This window comes from Pungitius pungitius, chromosome 9, assembly GCF_949316345.1.
Source record: "Pungitius pungitius chromosome 9, fPunPun2.1, whole genome shotgun sequence".
Lineage (NCBI taxonomy): Eukaryota > Metazoa > Chordata > Actinopteri > Perciformes > Gasterosteidae > Pungitius > Pungitius pungitius.
In genome coordinates, this window is record NC_084908.1 from 1,983,180 (window position 1) to 2,003,428 (window position 20,249).

General features: G+C 44.2%; 1 protein-coding gene across 2 annotated transcripts in view; it reads right to left on the reverse strand.

Moving 5' to 3' along the window:
* prkcaa (protein kinase C, alpha, a) overlaps positions 1–20,249 on the reverse strand; it is an 85,976-nt gene that overhangs the window by 64,186 nt on the left and 1,541 nt on the right. For both annotated transcript variants that reach the window (XM_037473168.2, XM_037473167.2), the window contains exon 2: positions 20,017–20,048. In XM_037473168.2, the coding sequence (XP_037329065.1) occupies positions 20,017–20,048 (32 nt within the window). The remainder of the gene's footprint in view (positions 1–20,016; positions 20,049–20,249) is intronic.

Sequence of the window (20,249 nt, forward strand, 5' to 3'; positions counted from 1 at the left end):
CTGCAGTCAGAGAGGACATGATTCTCCCCCGTGTGGGTGGGTGTACGTGCGTGTGGAAATGTGTGAGGAGGTACACAACCACGGAGCTGGAAGTGCTCCAAGATATCGCTACGCTTCCTGACACTTGCGTAACTCTCTCGGAGTTCTGTCGTTTTTTTTTGTTATTGTCTTTTCTTTTCTTTTTTCTTCTCTCAATCCGACAGTCGCACCGGCGCGCCACCAATGCCAAGGCAGCGGGAGCTCAGACAGTTGCTCTGTGGTTTTAGAGGAATCCGATTGGCCCGCGGAGGCGAGCGGAGCGCCGCTTCGGGGAGGCCCGCGTCGCAGCGAGCCGCTGACATGTCGCAGACAAGAGGTGGAGTAAGGAAAGCGCCTCTATCGATGCAAATGACGAGCTCACGCAGAGGTCGTGCCTCGAATGTTAAAACAGCTCCGGACTCAGGTTTGCTTTTGAATTTTAGGTGCCACAACGGTAACAGTTTCAGATTTAAAGCCCGGTTAATATTTAATCATATCTAACACAGCTGGGGAAACCAGATACAGCATCCATCCACTTACATTCACCTGTCATCAGAATTTTAATTCCCCTTTTTATGTAGATCACGAGGACGTGAAAGGGAGCAGATGAGGGCAGATGGGAAGCAAAAGAGAAAAAAAACTGTTGACTTAGAAACTTTTAGTGCCCAACAGATTGCATCAAGGGCTGCCAACGTGGGGCATGTCTGAGACATGTCAGTGTATAGCAGATGATGGATGAGCCGGGCAGTGTGTGTGTGTGTGTGTGTGTGTGTGTGTGTGTGTGTGTGTGTGTGTGTGTGTCAGCTGGTTTGGATGTTATCCGAAGCCGCTGGAACACACAGTTGAGGCGGTCCATACCGGGTTATGACTTCCTGTCGTAGAAAATAACAACCAATAATGGGAGAGCAGGAAGGAGATAATTGGTGTCAAGGAAGCGGTGACTGATTACACGTCAGGAAATGTAACGCGTTCCAGTTGACTTCATAACAGCTAGCTGCAAAAACGCCACGTTGCCTGGAGAAGTGGCTGGCATAAAGGCATATCAAATGGGGGAATACGTCGACGATGTGGGACACCATTAAGCGGCTTCACACCGGACTAGTAATAATTTGTACATCATTCCATTTTTGGCCACAGACAAAATCAATACTCACTCATCATTTTTGAATCAAGAAAAATGTTCAAGACCTTTGCAACAAAAGATAATTTTCATCACCAATTGGTTTATAATGAATCAGAATCTGATTAATATATTGTTTGGATTATCTTTTAAACCCAAGGTATGAAAAAAGAGGCGTCAGTAAATCCTCAAACTTGAAAAGCTGTGACTGGAAAATATTGAGTTTTTTTTTTGTACGACTGATTTATAACTTATAACAAATTGTGTCTGCAAGCCGCAGGAAATTTCTGTGTTGTTGAAGTAGCTGCTGCACAGAGACGGTCCACCATCTGTTAGCACAGAACCTTAGAAAGGGAGTGAAAGGAGGTCATCTAAGGAACGGATTCATTCATTCGCCGACAGAGCACTAAGATGTCACTCACTCACATCCACAGACGACTGACAGATTGCCGAGAAACACACAACAGCAGAGGATACAACGTACTATTCTCTAAAAAGATCATGGCAAACGCTGTGAAGCGTGTAAACAGCCACGATGGCCCCTTCTAGTCCCACGTTCATGCCTCACGCACATGCTATGCAAAGGCAGGCAGGCACGCGCACACACACACACACACACACTTTGTGCGTGTCTCCCTCTCCTGTTGTGCAGCGTTTCACCCTCGTAACCACCAGCCGGTCAGGGCTGACGCAAAGAGAAGCATGCGGCGGCGGGGTTGCTGAGAGGTGTGACGGTGCAGGGCAGCAGGGGAAGGGGAAGAGGAGGAGACAGATGAGGGTAATAATGCTAAAATTAGTTCTCAGTACCTCATGTGAGCCGTCATCTCGCCTTGCCACAGAAATCAGCTCATCTGGCAAAGGTCTATATCTTCTCCTATCTCCTTATTATTTCCCCCCTTTTTGTTTTTTCTCTTTTCCAGCTTCATTTCCTGCTCAAAAATAAAGCAAATTGTTTGAGTTGAGCCATGTGGAGTGAGACCGTCCACGCGGCGAATGAACACTGAAAACAGATGATATTAACTTTCATTTTGGATGATTCCGGGCTAGAAAAGAACTGAAAGGTTTATTGTTTGAAAGATTATGTTTCTTTCCTTTCTAGAATTTCCCCCCCTCTGGTTGTATCCCTCCAGCATACAGTTAAGTAGCTTTTTATCGGATTTATTTGTGGGTAATTAGCATCATCTTAAGTTGAAAGATCGTTATTTATAAGGCCGCTGTAACAATTAACAGAAGAAAAAAATGGACAGTAGGCTACACACTTGCTTTCCTGTGGACATTTGAACAAAGTAACTGGTAAGAATAAATCAGATCGACAACCCATAAATAAAAAGTCCTGTCCTCACATGGCAATAAGGAAGAACATCCCCGAACCCACCTGTAGTATTAGTCACCGTGTACATTAACCTTTACAGGGCCCCCACTACTGCACAAAGACACACAATCTATAAACTATTATCGCCCCACCACCTCCCTGAGCAAAGTTCATTTTGCAAAGGAGACGGGGCCATAAAAAAAACTCACAATGCAGCAGGTGTCCTTTCGGGCCAAGACGCCTTTGGGAAGCCCAAAGCTCCTTTAGGACTTTGTTTTTTCTGCTTCCCTGCTCCTTCCTCTATTGTGTGCCACTCATCCCTGTCCCTCGAGGCAGTAAAAATACAAAAAAAAAATACAGGTTCAATCTCTGCGCTTAGGTGCAAGAACAGGAAGGATAGCGGCTTCACAGCACCTGCAATGTGTGAACGGGATTGTGTGCACAGGCAGCCTACAAAAGAGACCCGGTGGTCATTAGCAGAGGGGGAAGCGCGGGTCTGATTTGTGTTCACATTAAGAGTAAACGCCGACAGGGCAGCTACGTCAAGCTGTCGGAGCGTCTGCGAGCAAATGGACGGATGAGAAGAGGAGCGCGAGGGAACGAGGGAGAGCAGTGAGCGGTGCTCGTCTCTGGCTTTAGGGAGTTAATAATACAATAATACAACCAGCCCTGAACTTGCATTTTATATTGCTGCGCGCAGTTCAACTTTGCGTTGGACCAATGCTATTGGCTAATAATAGGCACAGATTTGTTTTGACACGTGGGGTGAGCTGCACGCCGAGAGGGGCTTTAGGGCTGTCTGAGATGTAATAATGGGTGGCGTGAAGATTTCATCTTGCCTGGTTTTGAATTTCTTGTTTCTCTGCCTCACAAACTAACCATTCTGTATCTTCTCAACCTCCATGATGCTGCTGCAGCGTCAACAAAGTCATGGCGGCAACCCTTTGTCAGTTAATGTTCTCATTGCAGCTGACAAAAGTTTATTTTGCTTTTTTCTTACATTTAAAAAATAATGATAATTGCATTCAACAAATACGGATTTACATTGAAAGCAGAGGAAGCAAAGCTTATTCTGACAGCCTGGACTTAAACCCAGAGCACTCCTCTAACCAGCCGATGGCTGTACAGCAGGTCTATTCCAATCCCGCGGACTCTGGCCGCCACTGTTTGACCACCAGGCTACCACTCCGGTTGGGGCGGCACCACGCTTTGAATTGGTTGACGTGAAATCCGTTCAAAAAGTTTCATTCCACTGGTCTCTTTCCTTATATTTCCTGTCTCTCTCTCCGTTTGCAAATAAAAGGCATGAAATGACCCAAAAAAGAAGCGCGTGCAATTTGTACCATGAATCCTCGTTGTCGTTTCTCTTTTAAGAAGAAATACACACCGTACTTTGCAGCAACCAAAGGAGACTCCTCTCAGTCATCTGTTGGTTACACTGCAGTTCCCAAATGATTGGCTTGTCGGGACGACAGCTCTGCTGCGTCTTTAGATCTACACCTCATTTCAACACTGGGAGTGTTGCAAACGGCCTCTTCCCGTAGTAATTACCACCTCCGATACGATTGGCCCATGACCTCCCATGTTCTTAGCTTCACCTTCCAACCGTGCAAAAAGGCCACATCACCTGGATGTTTCAGTCGCGCAAGCCAGCAATTGCTTTTCTGACAGAGCACCGGATACCGTGTCTGTCATTTCTTACCTACCCGATAACGGAGCACACTAACGAGCCCCGGGCCTTTCGCCGTCCAATGAAAGCCTTTCACGCTGACTCGAAACAGCATTACGACACGTTGGTGCAAGTACAGCACACTGACGCAACGGGACAGTGACACTATTAATGTCAGTTTTTTCTCAAATTTCAGGCATTTCCTGTAACAGCCCATTACTTCCTGTTGCTGAGCCGACGTTGCTCCCAGCAGTATTTCCCCCCCCCCGTCACTCCCTACTGAACAGCAAGAAACAGATGACAACATGGAAGGGAATCATATCCATCATCAGAAAAACCCTAAGCTTAACTCTGTTTAAGGGGTCAATCCTTTGGGGATAGTTAAGCTTGAGGCTTAAATAGTAAAAGAGTGACAATCCCCCCCCCCAGTGGAGCGAGAGCAAGGATATGAAGACATAAGAAACAAAGATGATACGGCATTGCTATACTTTGACCATGTTCTAGATGTAGACGTTGGGTTGCCTTTAGGCCGAGGAACCGGATGGTGTCTGGGATTTTTCACAGACTAATGGCCCCATAAAATAAAATGAGGAATGCTTATTTCTAAAAGGAGATCAAGTCCAAGAAAAGTGAGATATAGTTTTAAAACATGACGGATTGCTTGGCTAGTTTTGCAATCGTTTTTTTTTTTTTCATTAGAGCAGCGAAGCTTAAAGATTTTATTTTCCCTGTGCTCCTTCCTCGTGGTAACACTAACAACGAGAGCGGCGGGGAGGAGTAGAGGTACTATACTACTATACTAATACTACAGCTTGGAATGTTTAGGTTGGCTTGAAAAGATGCTGATCCAAAAGTAGAGAAACTGTTCCCTCTCTTATTTGGATGAGGAATTAGTCCTTACCCACAGAAAAATAACCTCAATTTTGCTCCTCATGGAAGAAACATTAGCCAAATCAGTTGGATTTATTTTTCGGGGACTGCAAAGGTAGAGATATTTGAGTCTGGACCCAAAGTGGTGGATCTACAAATAAACTGTCCGACTCCCCAACAGAGCCACTAGTGGAACTGCAAACCTTAACAAGACAGCATGAAAAACAATGCACAACACCTGTGTGCTAAAACACAACCAACATGAGCAACAAACCAAAGTAAAATCTCAAGGGTTACGAGTAAAATTTAACTGTGTCTAAATGTCTTTGACAAAAAGGGAAAGAAAAAATGACTACATAATCTACACATTAAAAAGGCAAACTAAAAACAACAAAAGTATTTAGTATCGGGGACATTGCACCACACTTGCTGTGATTTGATATGAAATCACAGCCTCTCGTCAGTAGCAAATAAGACAAGTCAGTATCGTAGGTGTGTAACTTCATAGTCTGGGTGTTTTAAAGTAAAACGTTTAGTCAGATGCTCTGGTGTGTAAAAGAAGGCAGGATTTAACTGCTTTTGATTACAGGCACCATCTCAAACTGGACCGTATCATCATCCCTAACCCCAGATTATCAACCTGATGCAGAGAAATAAATAAAGAAAAAGTCTCGGCTGTACCACAACCCGTGATGCGCACCAATAAATGTGTGTTAGTGACACACTGCATTCCTGGTGGGTTCACAACACAACAGCCTACTCCATCAGGTCTAATGCAATAAACATAGACGGCAGAATCTGTTAGCTCAGCTTCAACGACAACCGGGTCCACTTTGTTCAGGTACCCAAGAGACACACACACAAATACTGTATATACACCAACACACACATTTCATGGGACACCTCTCGTAGCCAAATAAACCGCTCCAACGCCTCACGCCACATAGCATCTGTGACTCATTCCTAAATGCCAACCATCCAATGTTGACTCAGAATGCAGACGACAAGTGCTCTCATCTCTCTTTAGGGCTCTTTTGGCAGTCTGTAAACACGTAAACAGCAGCAAATGCTGCATTATTCTCCGCCATCCAATGGCCACCAGGTGTATGGACAGCCTATCAACACCAAGAATGGTTTTGGGGTTTAGACAAGCTACTTCGTAAATTAGAGGGGCATTTTAGGGCTTTCCTTGACAGAGGGAATTGTTAGTCGACTAATTGATCTGAGTATCCACAGAGATTATTCCAAAGAGCAGAACTTCCAATACTGCTGTTTCCTGAGATGGGCTCAGGAAAAGCTTTTTGTGAGGGTAACAAACTGTAGTCGACCAAGACCAATGCCAGTAATGGACTAAGAGGAGGCTCCCCGACAACATTGATGTCGCAAAGCATCTTTACAATGCAGGACAGGAGATAAAGAGAAAGAAAAGATCCTCACATGCAGAGCAGGCAAAACAAAAGAACACACAGGACTGAACAGAAAACGCTGAGTAAGCTAAAAATCAAAAGAGAGAGATTCTTGGACTTTTAGTTTTTTGAAGTAGCAGAACAGAACTTCGAAAAAAATCCTAAAACCCTTTCTCCCCTTTTACTGAAGTTCAAGATGAGCTGCTGTGTGATTTTGTTTTAACGGTCAGGACATTTATTTTTAAACACAGCAACATTCTTACGTTTTCAGTATACACTATTATATCAGCTTAAGGTCACTTAAATCTCATGTTGTCTTTGAGCAAATAGATTATAAACCACTTTGCAATCTGTGTCAGGATTAGATAGGCATTTACTATTAAAAGAAACAAAGATTGTTTTAGAAAAATATTGTTGTTTTTTTTCTATCAACTGTGGGGGGGGGGTAGGGGGGGTTACCTATTTCTATGACGCAAAATGGGAAGGAATTTATATTGAACCTTTCCGTTTATGACTTGCTTAAAGCAACTGAATACTGCAAAATGGCTGAAGAGGAAAAAGGAGGAACACAGTTGAAAGTAATTTATTATCCTTGTACCAATGATTTATTGTCCATATCAGATGTTGGCAATAAATGCATGTAAGAAGAATCAATCCTGAGTGGAGGAAATGTCATAAATGCATAGATAATTAACTTAGGTGTTAATTATTTACTGTATGGTACTGCACTATTTACTATTCTTTCCAACCCATGTTCTTAAAAAAAAACTGTAGAGTGAAAACTGATGGACCTTTATAGTGAGTCTAAACCACCTCATCTGCAGAGAGACCGAGGGAACAAACAGTTCATTCAGCCAAGTCAACATTTCACTTGCCCTGCTCTACCAGTGTGAGGGATCCGGTCGTAGATGGCAAGTTTTGACACACGCTGAATGCTGCTCGCTGTCTAAAAGACCTGTACCAAGCAAACACAGAACTCTGAACAGGCTTGAACTCTTGACTAATTGAACATTGGACGCCATTTAATTAAGGTGAAGCTTAAAGAGGTCTAATTTGGGGTGTTTGCGCGAGGTAATTTGCCATTTTGGGCAGTGCAAGTTGAGCTTTTATTTTATTCTGGTTATATTCCAAGTCTGTTCACCCGTGGCTTTTTGCAGACTTGCAGACACTGTTCATTTTCTGTTTACCATATTTTCAGTTCATTAATGCAGCCAGCGATATTTGCATTGATCTGTCACAGGCTAAATTGGAACAATCTCAGCATTTCAGGAAATCGTCAGCCGGTGACATTCGGGTTGCTCTTTTCCACCTGGAGTGAGTTAAACACACAGTCCACCTTGTACCGAGCAAATACCACCTCCTTAAAAATCCATCACATATTTTCATGGACTCACACAGAGAGGTGGAAGGACCAGATTTGCATATGTCAGTCAGCAGTGGCTGAGGGCTGAACACAGAGAGGAAAGGGACAGGGACTAGGCAAATCAATATTTAATGTTTTATCCTGCTATACCGGGGCAAGAGCCCTGTTCCAAGAGAGGGATCCACAATTGCATGTGTACCAAAAATTCAGTGTCTGCACCGTTTTTATTGATAGAGATCCCAAGTTAATGTTATTATTTTAAATGTTATTAGTTGGTAGCGTGTCCTTGAGAGACAGGAAGGGTTGCCAACAGCTAGAAGGCGTGACATTATCAACGGAAAGGGGCCTTAAAACAATGGTTTCAATTCCACATTGGTAAAATACAATTCAAATATATTCCATAGGAACATATTCACTTTTTGACATTTTGACTGAAAATATCTCTGTTGCAATGAAAGAAAGAAAAAAACATCTCACCAGGCCGCAAACCTGAGTAATCATCCCTTTGTTGTTCGAACAAACCCTTCCACAACGCGTCCATTACATAAAGCCATTACTACAACAAAACTCAGGGCAATTAAATGCAGATTACGCAGTAATTCGGAGCCTGGTGCATTAGCCTGTGCTCCATCACGGAGCTATCTAATACACCTCTAATACATTCAGACAGTAATATCCCTCTCTAATCCCTGGCAATGTCCGTTGCTATACCTCCCCATGGATTAACCAAACCCTCTCAGTTTTAAAAGCATTCGGATCCACAGCCCAAAGCGGCGGCACCTCTGGAAGGTACACCTTTCATAAAAGTTGAATCCGTGCCGCTCAGACAAGCAGTTCAGAGTTGAACCAGTTCATTCCTCCCTAGATGAACATTTCGACATGTTTTCACATATCTGCTGCGGCCTTTAATCTCCCACAAACTCTTCTCTGGTTCAGAAAGAATAAAGCAGAGCTTAAATGGATGAGCAACGGTTATAGTGGTGCACAATTCAGTTCAACACATTTCCATCCCTATTTATTTTATTTTTTGAAATACATTTAATCACGATCACGATTATAACGATATTTCTGGTCGGAAACTGCACATAACCAGTCATTGTCCATGTCGAAGAATATGATGATTATATTGTTATTGCACTGCAGGTCAGTCTCCTAGATGCAGTGTGCACTCGATGCACGTGCACTTAATGTTAAATACGTAAGCACTACACAAAAGCTGCATTTGCTTAATTTCAAATTTTCAATAATACTTTGTTTCCTCTTCCTCCAAGATTATACAATATTACAATCTGCAACAACTCAATATGACTGACAAACTGCTTATGTAATGGTCTTACTTGTATGTGCTGCTACTGTGCAGCCAGCAGAAATCAGATTTTAAGCTTTTAGCCAAACACGGCTTCTCTTTTTAAAAGAAGAACCACTAGATAGATTATTTCGATAGCCTTTATTGCATGTCATTGTTACGGAAATTCTGATTGGGATGATTGACTTGAAATTGTCCAGAGCTTTCCGTCGCTATACTTGGTATTCCTCTTATGAAATGAACTTTTTTTGTTTGACGTCTGTGTGTTGTATTATAAAAAGTTGGGCATCTTATACATTTTGTGCCAGCTGCAGTTTGAAAACTTGGATGGAGACACTGTTCCCCGACAAAACATAACAAAAAGTGTCTGGCTCTTGACTGACGTCATTACGCCTTGAGATGTGTCCTTACAGACAAATACAACGGTTATTTGTATGGTCACTTGGAAGCCCTACATGGAACCGTGTTATCATTCCCGTGCTTGTGTAACATTGAGACACACAGCGATACTCATTATGTGTATAAACAGAATGACAGATACATAAAACATATGGACAGGCAACGTTTCCTACTTGTAGAAGAGCGGCTCAACACAGTTGCCACGCGGCAGCACGCCGTCCGTAAGGCCGAAGTGTTACAACGGGGTCGTGGCACCTACACCCAACAACATGGCATTGTGATGAATACACTCAAACTGGGACTCTGTCAAGAAACGGGATGCCAGAATCAGTTTTCCAACAGTGGACTAACGTTTGACAGAATCCTGACAGGATGATAATCTCTGCACTGATCAAAATCCCAATCCCAAAATGCTTGTTTTTTTAAATATTTATTTATTTTGACTAATTCAAATCAAGTACACTTGGTAACTGTGGTGTGGGTTTATGGGGGGGGCTGTCGGCCTGCAAACTTGTGTCTAGTTCGGTGCCAAACTTGCCTTCCGTGTGCAATACAAATTTGCGCAATCTCTTTTACAAAAGAAAAAGAGAGAACGAGAGATACAGATTCTTACTCTTCAGGCAAAATATACATTTTTGGGGCTAGAAATACAGACGAATGATGGTTTTCCTTCAGTCGTTCCCGCATGAATTTCAAATACTTGATTTTTTGTATCATATTGGAAAGAGAGTGTGGATTTGTAGAAGTGAAAGGCTTAGGAAATCAATATGCAGCTATAACTACTGATGGTGAGGATGGAGCCCCATGACATGTATCGTCAAGCAGATTATTCAGGACGCTGATCTAGCACTTTTTCTATGTATCAAAAGTTAGCGCATCTGTTTGCCAGGTTCATCCCATTTCACACATTCGCCGAGGGTTTGTGGCAATAAAGGTTTCTGTTACAAATCTGTGTCTGGGTGTGTGACATATTCAATCTGCTCCGATCCACTAGCTTCCTATTCCACACCGCTTGTTGATACACCTGAAACATTTCAGCAGGTTTCCAAACGGTGGAGGTTGAAAAGTCCACTGCATTTTTCCGCAGCTGCCAAGATCCAACGTAAACAAACAAACAAGAGAAGGGAAAAACAAACAAGGTTCTCAGTCATGTGGGTTCTATTTAACCTGACATTATTAAAAAGGTTGCGACATTCAATCAGCACAAATGTAAGACAGTTTGTTCCTATGCTCACTATTACACAGTAAATGTATGCGAGAGTTGACTGAAGCATTCCTGAAAGGAATTCCTTCTTCCATATGGTTCAAACCCCCACTCCCTATCATATTGCTGGTTATTATTTTTAAAGAGGGTAGTCCCAACTTTGATTTTCTTTTCGTAACGCCTGTGCTTAAAAGCCGAAGATCAATTTAAAGCAGATTCCACCCAACCTGCAGCTGCAGATCCTCAATGATGGTAAAGACCAACCGTGATTACGAGGAGTTTTAATCCTGTAGTGCCGACCTGCGTGGGATCTGCAAAGGTCACCAGGCGTCGGCGTAAAAAGCGGCGCGCTAAAACTGAGGGTTTAATCCAACGGCGGAGGTCAAAACCAGGTCTACGTTAAATGGCAAGACGGACAATCCAGCTTAGGGGACACAGCGCCCAGCCCACAGACCTACTTTGCATATACAGGATTTGTGACTTGTCGATGTTACAGCATCTATTGAGGGCAGAAGGGAGGGATTGTTTCCTGTGGCAAGCATCAAGCCCAAAAGTTAATCCCTGCGAGCGAGAACGAGACGACAACAGGTGGTCCTATTGAGACAAAAAGGCACTCAATAAGGGTTTTATTCAAATAAAAGCCCCATTCAGCTCCCATTATGCACCAACTATGATACTACTCAAAAGAAATAAATAAATAAAAAGATTATCAACTCAAAGCAGATCTTACAATGGAACAGTAGACGGGCTTTAATCATCTAAAAGGATAATATTAAAAACCATTCCGACAGCTGCTGGGGTTATTTCATAGGTCAGAATAACCTACCACAAGTAGTAATAAACTACCACAAGTAGGCGCATTCTGAAAACAACATGGGCTTCACAACAATTAAAGCATAAAACATTGTGTACCTCCTCCAGATGTTGGCTGCGCTTGAATCCCAACCCGAAGGCCTTTCCACCACACGCGATCGACTCGACAGGGATGTTGCATCCATAGGCGACTGCACAGCGATGGCATGCGTTTGTGTCTATGATGCATTATGCAGTTGAGTACAGCCTGCACCAACACAGTAGCGGTATCTCAGCCTCTCCTGTGAAGGATACCTCCGTGTGTGATTGCTGAACCACGTTGCAAAACAGTGAGCCGTTTATTCTGCTTGGAAAAATGCGCCACTGGCACTGAATAGTGTCAGTGTTGTAAAACTAGCAAGCCGTAATGAATATCAACTATAACCATTCCTGACAAGCTAAAGGGGGACTCTCAATGAGTTGAGACTCACCGCTCTGGCTCACCATGCTGTATCTGCACGCTCTCAACATGTTGTGAGCCAGCTGCCAGACGCTTCCTCCTGCAGGAGCTCAAGCTCCCCGAGCAGAGACAGAGCAGACACTGCGCTGCTGGCAGGACGCGCTTACTTGCACCTGACTCTACATGGGTACGCTTTCTTCATCGGTACATGCACACAAGCACATATACATTAAAAGTTAGTTTTTTTTTATTATTTTAGTTTACAAGGCTAAGCATTGGGCGATTAGCAGGGATTGATTTTAACACATGCGAAAATAAAATAAGGGATGCTTCATATGAACCTTGTAGTTGTGTTGATGCTGCTTTAGGAAAAGACAAAAGCTGGTAAAACACTAGTTTTGAGAACAGGAAAAGGTTGGTGTTGCATTCTGGCTTAGACGCAGAGTCACATCCGAGCCACTATTAGTCATGGATTGAGTTACGTGCGTTTTAGTTTTCTCTTTTAAGACGTGAAATCCACAGTATTCCTCAAATAGAGAATTCACGTGTCATTGAATAGACACTGTTTAAGCACTACAATCAAAACACTTGTGGTAAAGGCCAGCAACATGGAAGACCACATTCCATAATATGCAACATTAATGTTAAAAGCTATTTAATTTATGTTTGTTGCAAACTCATTACAGATGAAAAAGTAAATAGCTTCCATTAAAATGTGTATACAGTATCTATGTAGAAGATTATATCAAAGCTGGAGTAGGCAATTGTTTTTGATGGCGTCACTGGGCAAACAGTCCATAATAGGTTTGTAATCACATTGTAATCCAAGTGTTTCAGAGATGGAGAGAAAAGGTTGCTAACACATGGTGAAAATTACAAATGATCTTCTACTTGCATCGGACCAAGGACTTGTATCTTTTCTTGTATTGCTGGACCTCAGTGCTGCATTTGACACCATCGATCACCGTATTCTGCTGCAGAGACTGGAACACTTGATTGGCATCAAAGGAACTGCACTCAGCTGGTTTAAATCTTATTTATCAGATCGATCCCAGTTTGTGTTTGTGAACGGTGAATCATCGAGGACCACCAATGTTGGTCACGGAGTCCCACAAGGTTCTGTGCTTGGACCGATTCTATTTACCCTGTACATGCTTCCTTTCGGCGACGTTATTCAGAAAACACTGCATAAATTTCCATTGTTATGCAGACGATACTCAACTGTATCTCTCGCTCAAGCCAGAAGACGCCAACCAACTTGTTAGACTTCAGGATTGTCTTGGAGACATCAAAACTTGGATGACCTGCAACTTCCTGATGTTAAACTCGGAAAAAACGGAAGTTATCATGATAGGCCCAGAGCGCCTTCGAAGTCAGCTGTCACGTGATACAGTCTCTATGGATGGAATTGCTCTGGTATCCAACAGCACCGTCAGAAATCTTGGCGTTCTCTTCGACCAGGATATGTCCTTCAACTCTCATATAAAGAAGACTTCAAGGACTGCCTTTTTTCATCTACGGAATACATCGAAAATCAAAGTGATGCAGAAAAACTAGTTCATGCATTTGTTACTTCTAGACTGGCTTACTGTAATTCTTTGTTTACCAGGCTGCTCTTGAAAATTGCTTAAACCTCTCCAACTGATTCAGAATGCTGCAGCACGTGTATTAACAAGAACTAAGAAATGGGATCATATAACTCCTGTATTAACTTCTCTGCACTGGCTTCCTGTTAAATCAAGAATAGAATTTAAGGTACTTCTCCTCACCTACAAGGCACTTGCTGGTCTACTTGTGGTTCCTAGAGTTTTAAAAAGTAGGATAGGGGCCAGAGCCTTCAGTTATCAAGCTCCTCTTTTGTGGAACCAGCTTCCACTTTCAGTCCGGGGGGCAGACTCGGTCAGTTCATTTAAGATAAAGCTTAAAACGTTCCTCTTTGATACTGCTTATAGTTAGGGCTGGCTCAGGTTAGCCTGGACCAGCCCTTAGTTAAGCTGCTTTAGGCTTAGACTGCCGGGGGACTTCTTAGGACACACCGAGCCCCTCTTTCACTCTCACACTCTCACTCTCTCCTCCCACAATCATCCATGTTTTATTAATGTACATCACTAATTAAGCTTCTTTCCGGGTGTTTTTTGTGCTTTCTCGCCTAGCAGGTCTCCGTGGATCATAGTTTCGTGCGGACCCCGGTTCTGACTCCTGGCTCATGGCTCTGCTGACACCTGCTGCTGCCATCATCATTACTTTAAATATGATTCATATTACTGTCATCAAAAACCTGACAATTCAAATTCCATGTGACATCAGCATGACAGCAGGGACATGGACGGCATTTCCCCCAAATGCATTGTGGGAGTTCAGCTGATAAATAATGCAGACCGCCATGATAGATCAGGCTACTCTTAATGCAGGTGGTCTGAATTAATTGCCACAAAAACCTGGAAGAGACCAAAGGGCTTTCAGGGAAAATCAAGGCGGTCATACGGTTTACATCGGCAATGCCGGTTCTGGTCAGAACAAAGCGGGTGGCTGGCACCTCGAATTCCCCTCCCATACTTATGATGAAGGTGGTATGTTGGCATGGAAACACGTGTCAAAGCACTGGGCTTCACACAGAGGATGGTCACAGGTGACAGAAACAAGCTCTCAGCCGCTCACAAACCAGTGACCTTACATTGAAATGGTGATATTTGAGACACGGGCCAAAACCAGTAGATGTTTCAAACAGGCAGGACCTATTTGTTTGGTCTTACATACAACAACCCTTGAGGTTAGTTAGCACACAGCAGACGTTGACAGCATGTTGACGCTGTTAAGGAGGCTCTTGTGCTCACCAATAACAGCGCAGTTTGGACTGGAACTAACAGTAATGGGAGTTGTTTTTCTACGATAGACCGAGGTGGCGCTCACTTTACAGCTGGAGAGGCTTTAGGCCCACAAGCTTTTACTTCTGGGGATTTGCTGGAGCAGCGTTCAGTAATAAAAGCCATTTCTCTTCAGGCACCAGGTAGCACTATGCAAGTCGGGGTCCCGATCACCGTACAGGATTCAAAGGCGTCAGACACAGTTAAAAATAGCTGCCAGTGGCGATCATTGAGTTAAGTGTGTAATGGGTGCACATAGTAAGAGAAAGGAATAATGGATTATGTCCTCCAAATACTCAAAATCACAACAGCTGTAAGAGTCCCCCAGAAAGCCCTTTTGTTAGCACACATTGGACATCTAAAGACAGAGCAAGTGTCCATCCGTAAACAGAACCTGCTGCATGCATAGCAGTGTGTCTCTTCATGGCCCTGGGGAGCAACCCTAAATATAGCCTAGGTTGAACTCTGGCCCCTTCCCTCTCCATCTCATAGACACACACAACGAGAACCCCACATGTGCCATGATGCCTCGTCTCTTCTCTGCTCCCGTCAAAATAGAAATGTGTATCTTGATGAATATACAAGAAGAAGAACATCAAACCAATTCCACATTGGCTATTTCCTTCTGCTTGACCTCGGTGTGTGGGAGGGATTGGACATGTGGGAGCGTGTGTACGAAAAGACAGAGAAACCAGCCATTGTAGGAGGCCACTACGGAGGGCAGTTTTCTTACTGTGAGCCGAAGAAATTACAAAGACGGAGAAGCATGCAAGAAAAAGACAGAGGAAAGAAGGAGGAATGTAAAGAGCAGATTATCTGCCAACACAAAATCTGCTGTTTGCACCAAAGCTGTTAGCGTGCGTTTCACTGTTACCTATACCTCCGCCTTACATCAGAGAGGAAAGCATCAACAAAGGGCAAGGCCGGTCGGTATCTTGGGTGCAACAGATGCAGAAGAGTGACCTGTCTTTCAGTTGAGGGCTTATGAGGCTTTCATGTGTTCTTGTCAGTCCCTGCAGGCAAAATTACAGCAAGCCAATTGTTTTTTTTAGGCTTTCAAGGCAACTGTAACAAAAAATGAAAGTTGTGTGGGAAAATAAACAATATATGTATATAACACATATAGTGCAAACAAAAAAGCTATCTCTGGGAGAGCCTCAAATTGTGGGACAGAAATTCCTTTTCAGCGAGGCCAGAACCTGGAGTGGCACATCAACCTATTTGACTATTTCCATTGTCTGATGCAAGCAGCGTCGTTTATTTGCTGGGTCCCTTTTGCTGACGACTTAGCGGCCGCTAATCTTCCTGGGATCCACAGAAGACTGCTTGGCTACTAAACCTCAGAGATATGCCAGTTTTTTCACCGTGAAAGCAGAACCACGCCACCTGAGGCCGATTTGTAATAAAGCCCTCATTATAAGAATTTACTACACGCTGAGTGACCCCCCCCCCGTGGAGAAATAAAAACGCGGACCAATGTATCACTGTCTGTCGGACCGACATATCTGCCGAGCTGTAGCTGCGGCGCCGTCGGATGGCGGCTGCTGCTTAGGTCTCAATGTCCTCATTCATCAAAACGCGACGTCACCGGTCAGCAGCAGCGTGCACAATGTGCCTGGTGTTTCTGGCCACCAAAGACGCTGTCCCACCCTACGACCAGGCCTCTCACATACAGGTCGCGGCCCTCAAACGAAACAGACAAAAAAGAGCGCGTGTACCGTTTGAGCCAGTCGACACGCAAAGATGAAACAACAACAAGCACTTATTCCAGAAAGAGGCCGTGGCCACGCAGAGTTTACCTTTCCACTGCCTGTCAACGGGGGCCCTGCCGGGACGACAGGGTGGCGGATGTGTACTAGGATGCTCACAGTACTGTCCAAACACTGAACAGCACGGGTTAAACAAAGACACTGTGTTACTGACGGGATCTGGCGGATGAGGGAAAACATCAGTGCAGAGCCATCACGCTCCGGACGCCACCGGGGGCGAGCTCCTGCCCTCGGGTAGGCGCCCACAGAGCGCCGAACGCCACAACAACCACACACCGGAATGTAGGAATATTATAATTCAAACTCCTGTGTACATGGCCAGAGGAGACTGATTCCAAAAGCCGTTGTAATCGTTATCATTTCTATATCAGTGTCAAAGTGGGGCTTTGAGCATTAACTATCAAAGGACCTGGGCTGCTTTGTGCATGACTAACTAGTTGTCCATGGATTCTCTACGAAACAGAGTCACGACAAAGGACGGCTGGCATTTAGCCTGCACGCTACAACGGGGGTAAAAAAAAATCAGCTTTGAGGGTACATCTGGGAAATACCCATTAGCTTCCTCTAAGTGTTTCTCAAGAAACGGGCCGATCGACAAGAATAATCTGTTGAGAGCAGCATATGAGGCAGAAAATTAAAACGTGGGCACTGTTATAATATTATTTCACTCCAAATAACAAGATGAAAAACAGCCTGTGAAGTGTGTTCTAAGAGGAATTTACCTCAGACACTTTTACACTTTTGCACGAGCAGAAACTGGCATCATCACTAAAGTGCATGTTTCAACGTTGTGGCAGCTCCTTGTCCTGCACCACCGGATTGTTTGTACCCCATGCCAGTAAAGTCTAATATAGGATAAGACTCCCGAGGGTGGCAGGGCACAAAGTCCTCATGATACCAACGGCGTACTGTGTCGAAAAGAGTCACCCCTGTGGCAGAAATCCAGGATTAACTTCAGCCTCGGGCTACATCCGGACCCGGTGAGAGGGAAAAACCAGAGAAGAGATATGAAAAGACGGCCAGATGTTATCAGTGAATGCGTGCGGGTAGCCCGGCTGTATTATAACGTCGACTAAACTAATTTGAGATGCCAGGCGGCCCCCCGGAGCAGCAGGACGGAGAAAAGGAGCCACAGGAAGAGTGGCCACGTGAAGACACACACACACGGCCCACGTCGCAGATAGCATCGAAAAAGCTGGGAGGATTGTTTGTTTCCACAACGTTTAACTCTCCTCAAAATAGACTTTGCTCTAATGTTTCATTACGAGTGTCACTTTAGGAGCGGATTGAGTTTGATTTATTTCCTGCTTTCATCAGAAGGACTCCTCTTCAGCACAATAAACCTAATGTGTTGTGCAATGCTAATATCCTCCCGACAAATAATTCAGGAGCACACAGCTTTTTCTCATTGGTGAATTAGCCCATTACTTACCCCATTCATTATTATTTGGTCAATAAAAAGCCCGAATGGTGGGGCCGCTGCAAAAGACTCGTTCAAACAATCAAATCGACAGATTTTTGTTAAAGAACAATCCAAACCACAAAGATGTTACTTTTCTTCAAATGTGAGCATTTCGACGTGGAATTAATGAACCATCATTAATTATAGTCAATGACGGTCTAAAATCTCACTTCCTTTTGTGTAATCGGGATTGTTCTATAGTAGCAGTCAAAAGTTTGGACACATTTTTTCATTCAATGGGAACCAGTTTGTGTATATACTGATACTGTGCCGCCCACCCTGACAAAAAGAGACATTTGCAAGGCTGAAAATGAAATGCCACTCTTGTTAGTGAAATGCCAGTCTCCGGTTTTATTACTTTGTCACTTCAAGTAGTGACTGAGGGGCTCGCAGGCTCCGCTGGAGCCCTCGACCCCCATTTTCTGGAAGCTTAGGTTGAATAATTGATGGCTGCACAGATATTATAAAGTGTGTGTGTGTGTGTGGGAGGAAAGGGGCGAGGGGGCTTTCTCTCTTTGAGTAGCCACAGTGTAACCAATGACCTTTACTACCAATTACCTTCATCTTGATAAGGCCCGCATAAGTCATTAAACATTATTTATGGCGGAAGAAGGGAAAGCTGCAGCGGTTAAAGAGGGCAAAGGTGAAAAACATCATTACGAAGACCGCTTTCTCCCAAATATTAGAGAGCTGCCTGCAGTGTTTTAGCCTCCTACAGAGGGAGAGACTCCACCGTGGGCTCGGAAGAATCCATCCGGAAAGGTTTTCCAATCAAGTGATTCCCTGGACGCTTTCAATTTGACTAAATCGGGGGAAATGTGTGACACTTAAGACACACTTTCTGAGCCAGCACTGCATCTGAACTCTCTGAACCGAGCCAGCCAGAGACCACGCGTTGGAGAAGTGAGGGATCAAATGTTCAACTAAGAGGGAGTCGGGTTTCATTAAAACCAGGGTGTTTCTAGAATGTGACTTTTGTTTTGGTCAAACGCACGTTTACATTTTACACGCTTTTCATCCAAAGCGACTTCCAATAAGTGCATTCCTTCGGAAGTGCTGATGAAGTGCTACCTATTCCAGGTATAGTCAGCCGAGGTGTGTTCTCAGTTAGGTCCGAACCGGATGTGGAAAAGCCTGAAACTCAAGATCAGAGGCGACCACGGCCGAAGGCTTGGAACAACTTTTAAACAACATAAAAGATTCAGAGTGGACCATCAGCCTCACACCGTCTGGCCTGTTACCTGGGCGCTCTGCATCAGGAGTCGGACTTTGGCAAGGCCCAACATTTCCACATTAGATGAGGAATTCTGAGAGTCGATGCACGCTGGAGCTCGACGCGTCGGGCCGACGGGAAGTCAGGGTACGTGGCGACCCAGACGGGTCCGTAATCCCACATTGAGGTGTCACGGCGTTTATATCACACACACTTTCATTATTAACCTCGTTGCCACTAAGGAAAGGCTTCACTTAGGCCCTTTGTTGATTGATGAACCGCTAAATAGAACATTCAATTCCAATCGTCACTGTGTTAATTAACATTTTATCATGGACGCCGGCACCAAGCCAGAAGCTCAAAAGAAGAAGACCCTATGGAGAGACAGCAGACCCCCCCCCCCCTCCAGTTCTACGCTGCTGACTGAATAACACTAAAAATAAATCACGTTGCTCTAGAACCATTTCCTTTTGGGGCACCTGATTTACAAACGTCGTGGCCACAATAAACAAATAAGATTGCAGAAAAAAATCAAATCTAGAGGCTGCACGCCGCGGGTCGGCGGCATAGCGGCTCAGGGGCGGTTCGTGCGGCAGACATTCCAACAGTGAGCGGCGAAGGGCCACTATAGGGCCAGAGTTATCTCAGGAAGGAGTGAGCGAAGCGGCCACATGCCTACGCTCAACACCGTGTACGTGTCTCTCAACCACACACACACACACACACGCAAGCAAGCAAGGTCAGCGTCTCATTACACCTGAATGAGTCAGGTGTCAATTTTGCATTTACCTTGGCACTGGAATCCTTGTTTCCCAAACCCCCTGCGGAGAGAAAGAAGACTGAATTAAATGGTTGTTTTGTCTCGTTCTCGCTCACATGCCGACACAGGAAAACCCCACAGTGATTTGTTCATACCACGTACAGGGAGGAACAATTTGCAGATTTTTTTTCCCGGGAGAATTTCTCGTCACCTGTGCAATAAAATGAATGTTTCGGAAACCATTTTCATCTCAACGACACTT